We start from the raw sequence: 19,599 nt of genomic DNA, 5'->3' as shown, positions 1-19,599 counted from the left end.
TAACTGTCACATGTGCGCACCGCTGCTCATTAATTGTGTGCTGCATCCCATTGAGCTGCAAACTAATGATCATTATTTATAGCCATAACACATAGTGATTACTGCAAAGTATTATAATTGCCTCCGATAAATACAAAGATATTCAATTCACAATTATTAGCAGAGAAAAGCAGCAAAATTATATTATTATTTGAGAAGCTGGATGTGTAAAAAAAATTAAGTAGGCATTCATTTTTAACATTTTTCTTGCACTAGAAACTGTATTTCTGGTCTTTTTTTTAATATAAAGCTAATTTTATTTTATTTAGTTGATTTTATTGTTTTTGATGTCTTTGTTCTAAGTTGTTCTAATGCATTTCTTCACCTTATATGAATCATTTTAAATACACCTGTGTTTGTGACGCTCTATACAAATAAAGTTGCCTTGTCTTGTCTAGTGTTATATAGTAGGGTGCTTTTCGAAGGTCTTTTTTAAAATTTTACAATGTAAAAAATTATTTCTCATTTTTATCTTAAATTACATCACTATATTAAAAAAATCCATGTCCACACAATTAAAAATAACGATGAACTTCCTACCTCTCACTGTCTATGTGCACTGTAATTAAAGCCGCACTCTTTTTGGCTTCAGTCACAGGTTTGACAGCTTTAGCTCATTTATGTGTAACACCCTGTTTGTAACAGTGACACCTGGTTCCTCGTACACATGTGATTGTTAACATGCCAACCCTTTAAGAAATTGATGAAGGTCTTGACAACAGGACACCCGGTGATAGGCGGCAGAAGGGTGTGGGTCGAGTGTGTGTACAGCCATGACTATCTTCATAGGTGTAATAGGAGAGGGAATACAGACCCCATAGCAATATACTGTAAAATACACAATACACAATAAGCTACGTGGACATTAGAAGACAAGAGGGATGATGAGGAATGCTTTTAAAATAATTATCTCCCATGGTCTTTCCTTTAGTGCATGTTTTTTCATATTTTATTATTTTAATAATTTGCTTTTTATCGTGGTTGATGGTAAATAAACCTTTCCCTTTGCAAAGATAATAAACAAACTTGAACTTGTGCACTAGGTCACGGGCTAAGCAGGATTTCCTCTGATCTGTGACGCTGCAACAGCCAACCACCATGTTGCACCCTTCAACACGCACGTAGAGAGGACATTATATAATCCTCTATAGTCTGTGGGGGAGTCTCATTGAAACTATAATACACACATGCAAACTCTGATACACAAACCTTACAATACTCCACTCGGGAAGGAGACCTAATAGGCTCCCTGCATGGCTGTAGACCTCAGTATTTATCTACCTACACCTTATGTCTTCTCTTTATAAATACTCACAGTCACACAGTGATTGCATTTTGATTTGTGACAGCCCTTGAGAATTAATTGAGCACCCTCACAGCAACAGTAGTGTTTCATTATTTATCACGTTGTTAACCATATTGGAATTTCCACCCTTCATTTGAGCCTCCTCATAAGTATCCGTGATGATGAGGCGAGCTTTACCATACAGATGCGTACACATATATCAATAAGTTCCTCCATGCAGGAGCGAGAGTTCAGTTTAGTGTAGGTTCTGTTATTAATAGCTGCCTACAGACTGGCTTTTTCACTGATTCCCCACGTCACTTAGCTCCATGCCCCTCAACCAATCAACTGTTTCCCCCCAGCTGAGCATGCTCAGTGAGGCTGCCATCAACGATGTTGTCATCTGGCACACGTCCTCTCCTCTCCTCTCCTCTCCTCTCCTCTCCTCTCCTCTTAATAGTATTTCTAGCCTTGTGGATAATCCACATCTAACATTCACTTCACATTTGTTTTACTGTTTTTATGAGACCCTTACTTTATCTTATGCTATTTTGAAAATCAGTGTATCACCATAATTTTAATTGAGATACATTACTATTATTACAACTGTAAACAAATGAGACCACAGTCAAAAGGAAATGGTAGCCTCTCTGTGATATTGCTCATGGTAGTGTTTTAGGAAGAGATTAGGAAGACTTTTTCGCCCTTTTACTCCCCCCACCTCCTACTTCCATCTGTTATTGCCTGAAACAGTTTTCCTTTATTTTGAAGAACAGTGATTGTGTTTCTGTTTTGAGCATTAAAGCCTTTTCTGCTTCAAATTAATGTAAAGATCTTCACAACATCTTACCTGTTCTAATACTGTACAGCAGTGGTTCCCAACCTTTTTTATAAGAAGCATCCCCCACTGCCATATGAACTCAATTACCCCTTCATCAATACACCATTTATGTATCAAAGGTGTTCATTTAAATCAATGTCAAACTGGATGTTACATAATTATATTTTAATCATATATCATTGTGTCATTTTATCAAAGGAGTAATCTCATTCCTTTTTTCTCCACTTCCCATTGTTTTCTTTCTCCCTCATTAATTATTTAACATTTCCCATCTGTTTCTTGGTTATTGTGACAGGTTTTTCATGTGCTTTTATAAATCCCTGGTTTGTCATAACGCAACAGCCAGATTCACTCCCATTCAGCACCAAAAGATATAGAAAGTGTAGGGCACTTCACGCTTCTTAGATTTAATGTATTCCTGTGAATGAATGAACAAATGCTATGCAAGTAACTAAACAAGTATATAAACAAACTGTTAAACATAGATTAATGGCACAATAACTGCCATGCAAGATGATGGATCAATTTGCCATATGATGTGATAAAAGTAAAGCAATGATTATTCAATCAGAAAAATATAATTGAATAATGAATAATTGTGTTTTCATCATTAAATGCCAATACCTTTGTCTTTCTTTGGACTTTTAAAACAAGACAATAATGACATCACTTTGTACTCTAGGATATTGTTATAGGCATTTTTTTCATTGCTTTCTATTGTTTTATAGACTAAACAAATCAGCAAATTAATTTATAATGAATCTAATCCTTAGTTGCAGCCTTAGGTGCAAGTATTGGACAGGTACAGACCAGAGCGCAGAAAGCTTGAACTAGAGCCATTTCACTCCACATTCCAACCAGACAAAAACAGCAACCTCACTAATCTGGTTCTTTGTAATCTCATAATCTGGTCCAAACGGCTGCGTACACATTCCCTGATTGAGCTCCACCTTTCAATTAACTAGAAAGAGAGAGATGCAGCCAGCTTGTGGTCCTTTCTCTCATTGCTGTCTGCTTCTCTCTGACACGCACAACCACTCAGACATGCGTGTATAGTTTACACACTACAGAAGATCTCATATTACCACTGATTCAGAATCAAAAAGTTTGCAGAACTACAAGCTAAATTCTTGTAACTCACAAATACATTAATAGGATTAAAGACTACAGTAATGAGGCCGTGATTATTATACTCTACACCAGAAAACAAATAACTTGGATTGATAAAATAATGTAGAAACAACTTTGTTCCTCGTAGATGCCTACCAGTAGTTGTGAAGTTAAGTTGGCCAAACGGTGGCGCTAGAGGAAAGGCCGTAATGTTATCTGAAAAAAAAAAGATGAATCCTCTCTACAGTGGCTATATTAGACTTGGTCATGCTTTGATCAGTCTTAGTTGTACTTCAGCTATGCATGCTAACATGCCAACATTAGTGTGGTAATATGAATATTACATATTACTATTAAATATTAACATCCTGACTGCATGCTGATATAGCTTGTCAGCATCCATACTGTTACTGTAGCTTGTTAACATCTGGACATTTAAAATGCAGTGTTAGTTAATTAGATTACATTATATTTTGTGACTTAAAATTGCCCTGTACGAGCGATTGTGAGCATGTATGGTTGTCTCTGTATATGTGTTAGACTGGTTTTATCCAGTCCCCCTTTATCCTAAAAAATTGGTCCATAAATAACAACACATCAATGTTAATGTGTGCAGTTGGCATGCTAGCATTCTAACTATGTTAGCTTTAATCCTGTCACGAACCTACAGTGTTGTCGGACAAGTGGACAAGTAGAAATTGAGTTGGTGGTGCTAGTTGGAAAGTCATGGGATCACCAAAGTCATCAGGAGTCATTCTCTGGAGACCAGGACTGTGTCCACCAAATTTCATGCTAATTCATCAAATAATCCTTAGGCACATGTCCTTGTTATGGTACAGGGTTGAATTGCACCTCTCCTTTTTTCATCACCCATTCATGTAACAAGGGTAACTACTATTCTGAAAGAAGAAAATCTAGCTGCCACCAAAGTGTGATAAACAAAGACAAGTGTTAAAGCATGTCCGAGTATTTTTAGCTGTAACACATCTGGAGACATCGCTTTGGGCTTAGTAACTTGTCATGGCCATTTATCATTATTTTAGACGATTTCTAGACCAAATGTGATCAAACTACGGACAAGGGTATTTCTCAGTTCACATGAGCAACGTGTTGTAAATCCAACCTGGTCCTTCCTGGCTGTTAGTAGCATCTGCCGCTGATGGTCGAGAATAAAGTTGGAGCCGAGTTTCCATCCATTTTTCTCCTCTTATGTAACATTTATTGAAAAACCTACAGTATTTTCTGGCCCATCTGGCCTATCTTTTCCTGAAGCCGGTGCTACATTAGAAGTGCATTATGCAATTAAACCTCCTCCCCATCAGTGGTCCATCATTTTCTACCATGTTACTATAACTGAATCATCTGAATAAACTGCATTTACTTACACATTGAAAGTATTTCTCACCAGCACTTCCAATATCTGTTTTATTACATTCAGTATTGCGGTTTATTTAAAAGGTAATGATTTCTCTGTTACCCCCACGGTACTGATGAACTAGAAAAAGGAAATTGTGTGTGTGTGTGTGTGTGTGTGTGTGTGTGTGTGTGTGTGTGTGTGTGTGTGTGTGTGTGTGTGTGTGTGTGTGTTTTCTTTGGTTGTCTTGGTAACCAGGGCTACGCCACAGCAGTTAAGTCTCTAACTCCTGAGAGAGACAGAAAATCTCAAAATGAACCCCCTCGAACCATTGGCAAGGAACGACCGAAATGAAAACCGAAAAGACCGTGAGCATCGTCATCTTGTTGACCATAGGACTGCAGAGTTTCAGTGGCGTAAGTTAAAAAATGTGACCTTGGGAGATTGAGGAAGAACAGGTGCAACAAGCTCCTTTCAAAATTTCTTCTGTCCAATTAACATGGGAGTAGATGGGGTTGAGAGAAGGTGTTGCTGGCGCATCAGTGCGTTTTCCGCCAAAGCTATTTGTCTGACAGCTTCAACAGTGTTATCACTGCGACCCCAACAGATTTACCTACGTTTCTATTTATAAATTATTTCTGTACAGTGACATTTGACAAATTTTTCTAATGTCACACACTCTAGTTGCGAGCATTCTACCAATACACACCCATTCATTTTCTGGCCCGGTTTTTGGGGATTTGTCTGCAAACTATTTGGCGAAACGCTTAGAAAAGTCATAGCACTAATGTCCCCACTGAGCTGCATGTCTTGGTACATTTTTGTGTATGTGCGACCAAAACTGCGGCGGGGGTAGTCAACCGAAAAACGTACAGAAGAATAATAAAAATATTAAGCACGGGGAATAATAGTAGTGTGCTTTTCAGGCATAATTAATAGAAGGAATTTATTTTTTTAAAAACTCAACCTTTTGGTCAAATAATCCTCTTTTCTGCCCCATACTCTAAACTCTTGTAATCTCTCTCCACTGCACACACTTTTACCATACTCCTCATTTTCTCAATAGATCTTCTTCAGCAATCACCTGTTAAGTCACTGTTTTCAAGTTTAAGCCATATCATATGTGATGAAGCACAATCCCTAACCATATGGTCTGACCTCCTTACGGTCTCATAATAAAAGGTTTAGGACTGGGTGATAGAGCTGTTGATGTTTTCTGAAAGGTCGGGGGGAATTATGGGTTGTTATTTAACCCTTTGGTTTTGTCTTTGTAAGCTGTATGAAGTGCACTCGCATTTCACCTCAGAGAAGCAGGCTGAGGTTTCGCGGAAATTGGGTGAATAGCTCAGTCCCTACATGAAGAGGAAATTTCAATTGTTTTATAATTACTGCATGATTACTTGTTGTTCCAGTTCCGATGTGATTATAAAATGTATATTATAAAATATATCTCAAGCCAGATTGAATAGTGGCAAACAACATATTTTTTATTTTCCTTCTTTCGTTCTCCTTTTATTTCTTTTTTGTGTCACATGTAGCAGTGAAGGGTTTGGGATTCTTGTTGACTGTGATGCTTAATTGTAAAATAAAATAACATCTATAAAAAAAAATAATAATAACAAGGTCAAAGTGTTTTGGGAAGAATATTTTTTATGTAATGTATGTGTGCATCTTAAAGTATATGCTCGAAAATTATCATCACCTGTTATCCCAGTGATGACTGTCGAGGTGCTTTTAAAACTACTATAGAAAATATATTTGTATTGAAATATAATTCATAGAAAATATATTCAAAATTTGAGTATATCCTGTAATATAAAACTATTTTGTTACAAAACTATGAATGGGGGGAAAATGTGAGATTTGTATAAACATAAGCTGACATCATTTGGCCTACTTACACATCATATTACAATTAAGCTTTGTTTCCACTTCGTAACACAAGCCCCATTCACAAATCGAAACAAGTAAATTGCCTCTCATCTGTTACAACAACAACAACAAAAAATGTCTACCAATTGATTCCAAAGGGCTTCTTTCAGGGCATCCTTTCATCCTTTTCAGTTTCTAGAGCAGTTTGTTCCACACAGCTGAAATTGAAATTGTAATGACCCATCCTCCCATTATCTGCAGTCGTGAGGATGAATAGATATTGTTAAAATTGTCTGTTTGAAAAACTAGTTTGATCTCTCTTCCCATTATAAGGAAATGAGGACAGAAGGTAGAAAGAATCCAGCATATTTGAATGTTCTGTGTCTGTTGTTAAAGTAAGACTTCCATTCAGTCTGTTTGGTAAGAGAGGTAACGTGTGTGTGTGTGTGTGTGTGCTGTCTGTCTGTCTGTCTGTCTGTCTGTCTGTCTGTCTGTACTTTCCAGCTTTGTGTCAGTACAGTGCTAGCTAGTCAGTCTGATGCATTATCCCTTAACACAAGAAATGGCTTATTATTTTGTTTGTTTGTTTGTTACTCTTCCTGCCAGGTGCTGGAGAAATTCATGTCTCGTCTGGTCCAGAACCGGGTGATGGCACACAAAGACCTGCGGACTCTCGGCAAATACCAGCTCATCCTCGCCAGGGACCAGTTCCGCAAGAACCCACCACCAAACATCAAGGCACGGACTCTGCTTTATTTAAAATTGGTGCTGTTTGTGTGAAATATAAATGCTATAGAATGCAGTTTTACATTATATGATATTACATGTTCATATGCATGCCCCATAAAGATGTGCCCAAGGCTGTAGAAAATAATCAATCACGCAGTGAGATCTAGACGCTTTCTAAATATGATTCATTTAGATAATTTGATTTTTACTGTATTTTCTTTTAGAGCATTGTCTGGTAGTTGAAGGAAAATTTATGGATTTTCTGTCCAAGCGAGAATAAGCATGGCTACCTGAATGAAGCATCAGTGTTTATATTTAGTGGGTGTGCATTACATAACACTACAATTTTAAATACTATTTTAGAAATGAGGTTAATGCATTATTTTTGTTAATGAGGTTTCATTTGCAAATGACAGTAATGCATTGATGTATTTTGAAATGTAGTTAATGCAACAGTTCATATACATAAAGCCCACAACCTTTTATTTTGATTTAATTTGATTTATTTGATGCCTTTCTTAATCATTTTTTTTACTGGTGTTTACAATGGTCTTGTGGACTCACATGCTCTCCTGCTCTCTACAGGGTCCGCAGCAGGGAATGCTGGAGGGCGACTTCGCCCTTTGTATCAGCCTGTACCATGGCTACGAGCTGCTGATGCAGATGGGGCTCCGATCGCTATTCTTTTACATCCAGGGAATCATGGACGGATCCAGAGGTCACTCACCTTACCCTCAGGCTTTCAGTGTATTTAGTTGCACTTTATCCACAGAGTAAAGGCTTTGCTGCATTAGAGAACATAATTCCACTCACCCTCACTCCCAGCATTGTCCATCAGTGTATGTACACTAAATAATGTGTCATGTGATATTGACTCTCCATGCTTTGTTTGATTCAGAGATGTCCAGGGCCAGGAATGAGCTGCAGAGGACTCCCACCTTTATAGACCTTTACCATGAGCTTGAAGCAATGTTTGTGAAGCCATCAGCGGGTACCTGAGCACTCATTCATATCGTATCAGTCACATTTCTGAGGCTTTCTTACGTAGTTGAATGTGGCATTTTGATGAGAGGTATCTTGATACCACTTTTTTCCAATTTAGAAACAGAATGCCTCATTTTACAAAGTAATTTAAAATATAGCTAAAGAATACATAAATACACTAAAATCCTTTATGATTAATACTCCTAGGTCAAGATGAGCCGTTCATTTACAGTCACCCCAAACTGGAGAAACTGGAGGAAGTGGTGGTGCAGCATTTCAGACTGTGGGCTCAGAGCTCAGGAGACAATAATGGTGATTTTCTTATTATAGCTGTGCTATGCTGTGACTCATATGTGAAATGATTGTTCTGAGTTCAAGCTGAGATCTATAATTCTCTCTATGTTCTATCTACAGCAAAGAGAGAACATCTAGCAGTTCAAGACTCCAATGACGTAACATTGGAGTCTTATTGCGTTTTTAGCGATTGTGTCCAAACAATGTTTAAAACCTTATGATTTTGGATCATGTTTACACTTCACAGAACAAAGAGACATTATTTTTTAAAGTACTGTAAGAAATACGCTCATGGTTACTGTTTCTCTTCTGTCTCATTAATGTCCGGGTTCAGGTCCTCAAGAAGTAAGCACGCGTGTGATGATCTTTTCATCGTTCCGTGAGAGCGTACAGGAGATTGCAGCAATGTTGAACCGCCATGCTCCTCTGATAAGGGTCATGACCTTTATGGGCCAGGCCTCAGCAGGGAAGGGAGTCAAAGGCTTCACCCAAAAGGAGCAACTGGAGGTACAAACTATATGCCTTTTTTTTATTTATCAAAGGGCAGATTTACAGTAAGATCAGGAATATATAGTAAATTAAGAAATATAAAAAGGGAATATAGTTGCAAAATTGTCAAGAAAAGCTTATTAAAAGCCTACATCAAGCTGAAAATGAGCCTTAAAGGGGAGAGTGTCAAAACTTAAATTTAAACTTCAATGAATTACATAAATGATAAATGATGATGAATTGAACTTACTAAAGTTGAGTATAATATATAAAGTTTGAGCTTGTTCAGTAATGTGGTAGGCGATCAGAGGGCGGTCAATGGTGTGAGAGAAGAAATTAAAATACTATTTGTATATATGTCACAATCCTTTAACAGAGAGTAAAGAGTCTACTGTTCATCCTTCATCTGGGGATTTAAGTTAAACTTCTGTCTCTCTTTGTCCTTGTTGGGGATATTCTCAAGTTGAATGCTGTCATTTATGGCACTGTAGAAGTGTACCATGTAAGACAAACAACAAAAAAGGGTGTGACGGCCGTTGCATTGATTTAACTGCTGGTTGCCTAGCACTGAAATTACTCTGCAGACAGTCTGTGCCATTTCCTCTAAATGATAATGCAGTATTCATGATGTAAATGTACAGTGTGTCCTGCACACAATGGCTTCAATTTAAGGAGCTAGCACAGATACATATTCACATACCAGACACATGAGTTTAGATAAAGATACAGATTTGAATACTTTTACTGTGTATAGCTGGGTTTGTGCTGTTCATGTGTGTGTTATAGGTGGTGCACAGGTTCCGTCAGGGAGGCTTCAACACGCTGGTGTCGACCTGTGTGGGGGAGGAGGGGCTGGATATCGGAGAGGTGGACCTCATTGTTTGCTTCGATGCCCAGAAGAACCCCATCCGCCTGGTGCAGCGAATGGGACGTACTGGACGTAAGCGGCAGGGACGCATTGTTGTCATCCTGGCTGAGGGACGCGAGGAGAAGGTGAGTGTTGAGCCATGGACCCTCAAATTAAAGGTTTGATGCTCCGCTAAATTCTCAGAGCTGATTAACCCCACACGCATCCACAAAACCCCTTATACCAAACTTCTAACCTTTGTGTTCCTCAGACGTACAACCAGAGCCAGAGCAACAAGCGCAGTGTGCACAAGTCTATTATCGGCAACAGGAACGGGTTCCACATGTATCCTAACAGTCCTCGCATGCTGCCCGAGGGGGTGAACCCCACCCTGCATAAGATGCATATTACCTGTGGCCAGTTTGACCACCAGGAGAGCAGCAGGCGGTCTGTCAGGGGTCGACGATCCCACTCTGAGGGACGGGCCTCACTCATCCACCCTCAAAACCTGAGTGAGTGATGCAGCACGAGGAGATTGTGGTTATTCAAACTGGAGATTATTTTATTAAAGAAACTGGATTTCAGAGTTTGTGTGTGTCTGATGTGGTAGTTCGGCAGGGCGGTGCAACGACAGATGGGTTTCTGAGCAGCACTGAATATTCCCTCTGGGCGTCCACCATGAGGCTGGAGGAGGATGAAGCTCATCCAACCCTGAAACAGTCACACTTCATGTCCCTACCCAGTGATCTACCACCTCAGGTTTCTTTCTTTTTTCTGTCTTTGTTTGTTTGTTTCCTGTGCAGGTCTGAAAAGTACCAGACAGTGAAAGACAATGTAAATGAAGATAAAGTGCCCATTTTGAGGCCGGTATACTGAAGACATTTAATAAGGAAATAATCCATTAAAAGTATTAATATATAATAATATTATATTATAATAATAATAATATAATATAATATAGTTTACAAAGAAGTTACTGAAATGATTGACTAAGACTCCTGTCAGTCAAAACTGTAATATATTTTAATAAAATTAATTAATTGAACTGACTCCATAACATTTTGCAGAAAAAAATGATAGTGAAATGAAATTTAGATATTTTGAATTGATCTCTATAGATCATAAGAATATAGATATTATTTGGAGTCATTAATGGTACAGCATCTAAGTGCAATTCTGCACTGGCTCCTGTTTTTGACAGTTTCTGTGATTTCAGGTGGCTAAATCTTAGTTATGTGTAAAAAAAAATAATATGAACCTTGCTATATTCCTTCCTATGTGTCTTTTTTTTTTACTGGTTGAATATAGTGTTACTATTTTGCTATTTATTATAAAAAAATATATTTTTTTGTTATTTTCTTAATATATTCATGTAATTTTATGTCCCAAAGGAGGAATTTTCTAAAAGCGGACCACCATCCAGAGAGCTGTCTTTGTGGGAATGGAGACACTGGCAGCATAAAGCACTTCCTACCCATGTTGTTAATCATTCCCTCCGCTGCCACCACTACATTAAGGTGATGGAGCTCATAGATGGCATGAGAGAGGAAAATGAGGTGAGAACAGGGTGTTAATGTATGATAATAATGCTGTGTATTGATTCTCTGAGCCAAATCTCTGGTCAAATATAAGCTAATGTAGTCCCAATCTCTGGGATGAAGAAGGAAAACTAAACCTCAAACATCTTACATGAGCGTTGCCTTGTTTCATAAAAGAGAGACAGTATTGTGTGTTTATGCGAGAGAAGAGCAAACTTTATAAATTCAGCAGGCTGAAGGGAGTCAGCTGAGTCGCATGCAAACACGCGATTGTGAGTTACTACATTCATGGCTTTGACCTGGAAGGCAAATTCCTGGCATTATAAACAGGCTCCATGGTGTAATTGTGGTTTTACTGTGCTGTTTTTTTTAATTTAATGTTCATTTATAATCAACAGTAGTTGTCCAGGCTGTTTTTCCTCTTTTATTATTCCTCTCAAATTAGATTAGACTTTGATGTCACTCTTTCCTGACTTAGTAGCATAGTGTAGTTCATAGTCTAAGCTGCTAATTGGTAGCAAATTTTGTTTTTCTGGTAGCTTGAAAGGATCAGTCATATCACAGAGGTCATCAGATCTATTAGAACTAGTCACAAAACAGTTGTCATCACGATGAATGTACAGAATGTTTCAGACCCAAAAACGGCACTGTTGCTACGATGTGGTTTAACAAGCAGTATCAGACATGTAATTGAACTACTCCCATTACTCTTTTTGACCTTGTTTACATTTTGCCAATCCCCTTCCCGTTACACACCATATCACTTCCAAATGTCTGTTCTAAGAGTGTTCCAGGCCTCCTGTTCTAACCATCTGCCATTTCATAAGATTATGCCATCGATAACACCCCTGAATTTGTCCAAATCCTTGAAATTGGGTCAGAGATTACGATAAAACTGACTATTGGCTAAAACTAACAAGTGGGCTCTTATTACTCCCCCCCGCATTGTCAGTTTTGACCATACATGGGAAGGAAAAAATTATCCCACCTGTAAAAACAAAACTGGATTACAGCACAAGATGGCAGCTAATGTCTCACACACCTTCAGGATGAATGCAGGTCATGAGGAACCCCAGCAGACAAAGGATAATGTCAGTTTAAACCATTGATCTGACCCAAATGTGGGAAAAAAAAAAAAAAACTACACCTGTAGAAACTGCCATGTATGACATTATTTAGTCTCCAAAAGTAAAAACAAACAAAACAGTATGTGGAAGACAAATTACATAAACCTGAACCCTAATTAGTGAAGTGGCTTGGCTGTAAAGCCTTCATTTCAACCTCGAGGATCAATTAAATACCAACCAATCTACCTACCTACCTACCTACCTACCTTTAGCAAGTGTAGCTGCATGTATATTTCATATACAGTAAATTATTCCATAACACTTAACAGCACTCAGAGATGACATATATTACTGTACCTCCTTTAAGTAATGGTGGAAGATGTATTCAGATCTTTTACTTTCATGAGTCCTTCAAGTATTATCTTAAAAATGTACTTTAAGTATCAAAACAAGCACAATGATCTTTGTCAGTGTTGTATTATTATACATAATATATTACTGATGCATTTTTTTGTTGTTGCTTGTGGAGGTAAAGCTGCTATTACTCACAATATATACTGTTGGATAATTTCATCTGTAACAATGCATCATTTTATAAACTAATCGCATATTTGTTTTAAATGTAAAATCTCAATCTGAAAAGCATCAAGTAAATACAGCTGTCAAAAAAAAGTACAATATTTATACCTGAAATTTAGTGAAGTAGAAGTATAAAGTAGGTTAAAATGGAAACACAGTTAAGTATAAGTCCCGTAAGATTAAACATAAATACAGTACTTGAGTAAGTGTAGTTAGTCACATCACACCACTTTCACTAAAGCTGCACATCTTCTAAATCTGTTATTTTAATCATTGTAACTGTTTAGACATGTTTAATCTACGTCTGCATCAAGTTGTGCATAAATTATTCCATTCAAGTGAGCGCTGTAGTAAATTAAAAGACAAACATAGAGAGAGTTTCCTGGGACCAAACCTGGATCCGGATCTGCCAAAATGAAAAAAACATGAGCCATAGTTTAACTTTCTTCCAAATTAATTTACTATTATAATTTATTCAACATTTCTAGGAAAAAATGTTTTTTGATTAAATAAGCAAGTCTGTTTTAATTCATTTCCGTTTTTCTTAACCCACAAATATGTTTTTCAGTACAAAATTTTAAACATGTTCATAAAACATATTTGTGCAGCCCAGCGTTGCAGTGTTTCCCCTTTAATTTGACAAATTTACCGTCATAAACTATTTTACTGTTGTGACGATGAATTTCATTATTTACAGCCTACATACAGTAGACATCCACGCTTTGTGCAAACAGATGTGTTTCCGTTGACACACAAGCAGCCTGTTGCTGTTGATCTACGCTCATCTTCACTCTGGGAGGGATAACGTCAGCCATGGCTTACTTTCTTGGCCTGAAGTTGCAGAGAGGCCTTCTGACCCTTTTCTCCAGAAACATCAGAGGAAGAGCAAAAAATGAAGCACCTAAATGAAATTCCCCACTTTATTTTTCTTTTAAACCTAGCCCACATGGACCCTCCCCCTCCCTCTCACTAACAGCCTTGCACTCTAGAAGCCATTCGTCTTATTTGAGGCAATTTTTCTGTCTGGCCGAGTTCAAAACCATGCTGTGCCTTTCTTTGCGCTGCTTTTTTCTCTTTTATGACGAGGAGACACAGGCAGGCATGCAGGCCTCCTCTCCTGCGATTATGTAACGCTTCTCTGAACTGTTACATAAAGCCAGGATGTTGGAAGTAGGTCGGGCCGTGATGACCTACATGTATAGCGTACTAGGCTGTGGTAGGGGAGAGCGGGAGATCAAAAAACAGATGCAAAACAAACAAAACAAACAAACACAAAACCGTTTAAAAAAATATTTAAAGTGGGAGTAAATTACAGAGTTATTATTCACATATTACTGATTATTAGTATGTATGATTTGTTATTTCATGTAGGATAGTTTAAGTTTGATTGACTCGTTTTGCGTGCAAGATAGTTCCAGTAACTTATACCTTTAAGTACGTGACTGCATTTAATACGCTATTTTGCTTCAATTATAGAATTAATTGTTTATTTGAAAAATGTATTAATTTGCCAGAAACTATGAAGACAGAATCTTTATTTATTATTAATATTTTTTATTTCTTATGATACATTTATTTTGGTAACAAAATCATATTTTTGAGAGCTTCTAGTATAAGTGTTGTGTCGACATTTGGACATATTCAAGCTTGACATTGTTGCACATCTAGTATAACTGGCTGACGTCAGAAGTAGCTTTTTGAAAGCCTCGTACTCTCTAGTGCCTTTTTTATACGTGTTCAGATGTACTTTTTCTTTTTTGTATCATCAGTGTTGGATGAATTATTCAGATTCTGAATTAATTAAAAGAAACAATACCACACTGTAAACATAAAGTAAAAGTCCTACACTGAGAATGTTTCGTAGGTGTTGGTCTGTCGATCAGCCTCTAACGGTTTGAGCCGTACCATGTTTGGAAACAAAGTCATGCAGCCGGATTAATATGGATGCTGCATTCTTTGTGCGTGTTCATGAGCAGCAAATTTGTATGGTTATTGTAGTGCAATGAGATGATCAACAAAGAGGGGTTTCCACTTTGCTGCTTCCTTCATCATGCAGTCTGAGACAACACAAACCCTCTGACCCTTCCAGCCTTTGCAGTGCTCTCTTTACCCTCGTCATCAACTTTATTTCAGTCTGTGGCATCTCTAGATCCAGAGCCTTAATCTGATCCATAATTAATTGTGCGCCAGGGGTTACGGTTAATCTTGTGTGAATCAATTTCGAGTGTGTCGAGAAAGGGTGGTAAAACTCACAAGAAAGGAGATTTTAAAATGTATCTCTGAAGGAGGAAAATGATGACACATTCCCTCAGTGAATCCTTGAATACCTAAAAGCCTTTGTTCCATTTTCCATGGTGATTGTGACGTTTAAAGGACGTGCTGTGGCCTTGGTCTTTGTGCAAAGTGGACAGCTATGAGCAAAGCTGTGTCCGAGGGATACAGGAGTTTTAAGGATTTAAGGAAGATGGATTACCCTCAAAAAAACAACAACTATGATTTACTTCTCTGATTTAGGGCTGTACTCTTACAATATTACAATAACACTAACTGCAGTACAGTTACACCACAAGGTCAGGTTATGTCAGTAAACAGTCTTTCTGTTGAGACCTGTTGTTCATGTATGCTTGTCGTAGCTGTGATTTCAGTTTTACTTGATATTCCAGTTGTTCATTTGGAACCCGTCACACAGGTGAAAAGGCCCAGGTGTTAGCAGTAACATTAACGAACATTCTATTCAAGTGTCCCAGTAAGTTATGACAGTGTGACAGAGAGCTAGCATGCACAATACTAGGACTCACTGAAATCATTCGTTTTATTATTTACACCTGTAGAAACTGCCATCTCTCCAAAACTGATTGACTATTACTGTTACTGGAGTTGGTTCGCTGGCACGGAAAATGGGCTGCCCACTGCTCCCAGTACTTCAGATGGGTCAAATGCAGAGAATGAATGAATGGGAAGTTATATTTTATTATACTGTTAAAACCTTGTTTACTTTTGTAATTATTGTAAACACAGGTTTAAACCTACAACATAAATAGTACCCTAATTTTTTTCGAATAAACCTAATTTTCTGTGTGATTATGATAGTCATTTACTTTTTGATTGATTGGGATGTAAAATTATTAATAAATATATTTTTTAAAGTTGATTAGTAAAATGTAAACACATACATAAACCGGCCTTTATTTTTTATTATGATTATGATGATTATGAAACTGAGAAATCCAAATCTTTCAATTTTATATGCGAGTATCCAGTCATTTAAATGGTGAGAAAATATTGATCGGGACTTTAAATGATTAGTAAATAATGCATTTTTAAATTATGTTCAAAACTAAATACAGCTGTAAACAGGTCTGTTGTGATCAGCTAAGAAAACCACAATTTTTCTGATATTTTTATTTGTCAATATTATATGTGAATGCCAGTAATTTAAATGGTTAAAAATATAATAAAATCTTCTCACTCAATAATTATTCATCTCCTGCTTTATAACTTAGACTCTTTTTCATCCACACCTAAATTTAGAAACACCCTTATATTTAAGAACATCTTTCTTTTATTTGACATACATTTCTTTTTTTTAATTTCTCCCTTATTTATTTACATATCAATCCTATTTCCAGTAGAATGTGTTAGTTTTTAAAATATTATAGCTGTTAAATAGTTTTCTTTTCCATCAGATTTTGTTGTAACATGATTCGACGACATTAACCTCCGTCAGCTTCTATTGTTTGTTCTGTTTTTTTCAACAGGGAAACACCATTGAAAGTATTTGTATTGTCTTCAGTTCCGGACCAATTAGATTACATGTTTTCAATGGAAAGCCTCGCTTGTCGGAAGTATTCCACCCTCATTGAGAAGTGTCTTTCATGCTCTCGCTGCACAGATCATAACGCCTGCAGGCTGCTCAATGTTTACCTCCAGCTGTTGTCTAATTAAAGCATTAAGGGAAGTAGTTCACAGTGTAAAGAAATAATTGTTCAGATGTTGATATTATACTTTTGTTAGCTTTTTACAGTAAACAGCACACAAAGTTCTTCTTGAGATATCAAAGTAGAACGTAAGACAAGTTTAATGAAAGGGCTGCTTGCTTAGTTGTTTAGATTACATATGTCTTTAGTCGTAAACACAACATTGCTAATATATATTGTATGTTTTACAGCCTTTATAATGGCCTACTGCCACTTAATGTTTCCTTGTTTCCCAGAATGAATCTCACACACAATAAGTATCTTCATCTTCATCGATTTAATAACATTAACTACGTTCCATTATTAAGTGTCCCAGTAAGTCCTAGCATACACAATAATGCACAATAACAAGTCTCACATACAGTGTTCACTGACCTTCTTCTGTATCCCTCTGGTACATACTGAACATTGCAAAAGATTTTTTTCTCATAAGTATGTTGGCAAGTGGACCACAATAGCGCGTTGATTAGAAGTGTGATAGATGGGTGAACAAGTGAACAATAAAAACCGCTGATGACACACACTACGCTTCATACCGGCACCAGCTCTTAAAGTAGAAACCTACTGATCAACACTTGAAATGTATTAGTTCATTCAATTCATGCCACATAAAGAGGACAGGAACACTTTTCCTGCAATAAATCAATATTACAAAACCACCTAATGAGTCCAGCTGCACAATTAATTAAAAGTAAATAAAACATTTTAAAAATAATCCGTAAACATCCTTGTTGCTTTCAAAATGTCAAACCGACAACCAGACTGAAATATCTCAACAGCTATTGGATGGATTGTCAGGAAAGTGTGTACATACATTCATGCCCCCCTCAGGATGAATTGTAATCACTTTGATATTTTAACTTTTCATCTAGCGCTACCAACAAGTCAAAATTTTACTTTGTATAGTACTTGAGTTTGTGACTAAATACCTACAAAACTTATGACATTCCCATCACCCTCAGATGTAATTTATAGATTCTTACTAAGCATCAACATGTTAGCATTACCATTGTGAGCATGCATGCTGACACACGCATTTAGCTCACAGCACCCCTGTGCCTCTGTAGTCTCACAGAGCTGCTTGCATGTCTGTAGACCAGGGGTGCCCAAACTTTTCCCCTTGGAGGACCAAAACTGAAACGTAATAGTGGGTCATGGGCCAAAAGCAAACATCTATTGTATTGTATTATTAAAATCCAAAATTGATCCCAAATTCCCTTAATTGACTGATTTCCTGTGCAAATTGTGACTCTGTCCACTCTGCTCAGATTATGAAAAATTATTAGGAATCCTGCTTATTTGAAGAGCATTTTTTTACCTCTTAATAAATAAAACAGCAATTTAATATTAACATAAACATAAACATCTGGAGGTCCAAATTAAACCTTATGGTGGGTCAACTTTGGCCCACGGGCCCCAGTCTGGCAGCCCTGCTGTAGACTCTTAGTCTTATTTTAATATTATGGAATATTAGGGCCACTTATTAGAATAAATAAGTGATAGTTTTCTAAGTTACTTCCGTTTAACATGGTGAGGTTTTAGTTGACATATAAAAGAAAGTACAGAAGTAGCAGTGTGGGTTCATTCTACAGTTTCAGTGCCATGATGACAAATTCAGTCAGCCTTTGTAGAAAATGTAGACTAAGGAACTGCGCCAATAGTTTTTTCTGTTTACATAATTGTACGTCCTTGTACGTAAATCGCAAACATCGGAAACAAAGGTTGGTGTCATTCCTTTCAAGGACCTGAGGGATAAAATGCATTTTGAACTGTATTTTTGTAGTTCCAGTGAAAAGGCTTGTTGTGACAATTAAGTGCTCTTTTACTGAATGCTGAGTATAGAGAGTTAAAGAAAATCAAGACAGAATGACATTTTGGCCACCAGGTCAGTGGCAGACAGAAATGGTTTGATTTTAAAGATACTTACACGTCTGAGTTGGTGTTTAAAGCAGGTCTAATATAAAGAACAGTTTTACAGTAAATGCTTGACACTGAGTGGAATAGGTGGAACAGTGGGCAGTCGACACCATACAGTTCATCTACACTTAGTGACCTGTGAGTGCAAAGACACAGCAGGGTCTTACCAACTCTAAGCGTGGCCTGTGTAAGTGGCATGCATAAAGCTTAGTGGCCTGCACGAATGCACATTTTCAGTTTTATAACGGCGGAAAAAGGCAATTTTTCATGTGAGCTATGACCAATCTCACCGTAGGAAGTTCTTCAATCCACAGTTCCCCATTTTTAGCAATGCTTGGGGCCATTTGTCCCTATTCAGATCATTCCCACTATATTAAACGTGAAGCTTCTTTAATGCAGTGACTTAAAGCATCCTCTCATCCAGTTTTATTGCCCTCTTTCTAGGAGAAACCAATATTTAGCTCTCCATACACACTCAGGCCTTTTCTCACTCCACATTAGACTTCTGTCTTTTATACTCACTGAGCATCTTCATGCTGCTGGTCACCGGTTCGATGGCACCCTGTCGGCCCAGGCAGGATACCACTATAGATGAATCACTTCCACGTCATGTGGTTTGCACAGGTGTGGGATGATTACGATGCTCCAAGGGTGGCTGCAATGTGACATCTCTTCAT

At 37.4% G+C, this 19,599-nt stretch overlaps 1 protein-coding gene across 3 annotated transcripts in view; it reads left to right on the top strand.

Moving 5' to 3' along the window:
• fancm (FA complementation group M) overlaps positions 1–19,599 on the top strand; it is a 40,168-nt gene that overhangs the window by 13,103 nt on the left and 7,466 nt on the right. For 2 of the 3 annotated variants that reach the window (XM_051381274.1, XM_051381266.1), the window contains exons 5-13: positions 7,108–7,239; positions 7,816–7,948; positions 8,129–8,221; positions 8,422–8,526; positions 8,843–9,015; positions 9,784–9,990; positions 10,116–10,356; positions 10,455–10,603; positions 11,236–11,400. In XM_051381274.1, coding sequence (XP_051237234.1) covers positions 7,108–7,239; positions 7,816–7,948; positions 8,129–8,221; positions 8,422–8,526; positions 8,843–9,015; positions 9,784–9,990; positions 10,116–10,356; positions 10,455–10,603; positions 11,236–11,400 — 1,398 coding nt within the window. Of the gene's footprint in view, positions 1–4,939; positions 5,046–7,107; positions 7,240–7,815; positions 7,949–8,128; positions 8,222–8,421; positions 8,527–8,842; positions 9,016–9,783; positions 9,991–10,115; positions 10,357–10,454; positions 10,604–11,235; positions 11,401–19,599 lie in introns of those variants that run through there. The other variant, XM_051381283.1, reaches the window with a different exon arrangement.

Source organism: Dicentrarchus labrax, unplaced genomic scaffold (assembly GCF_905237075.1).
Source record: "Dicentrarchus labrax unplaced genomic scaffold, dlabrax2021, whole genome shotgun sequence".
Classification (NCBI taxonomy): Eukaryota; Metazoa; Chordata; class Actinopteri; family Moronidae; genus Dicentrarchus; species Dicentrarchus labrax.
Note: the sequence above shows the minus strand (reverse complement) of the source record. Positions and strands in the feature narration are given on the sequence as shown.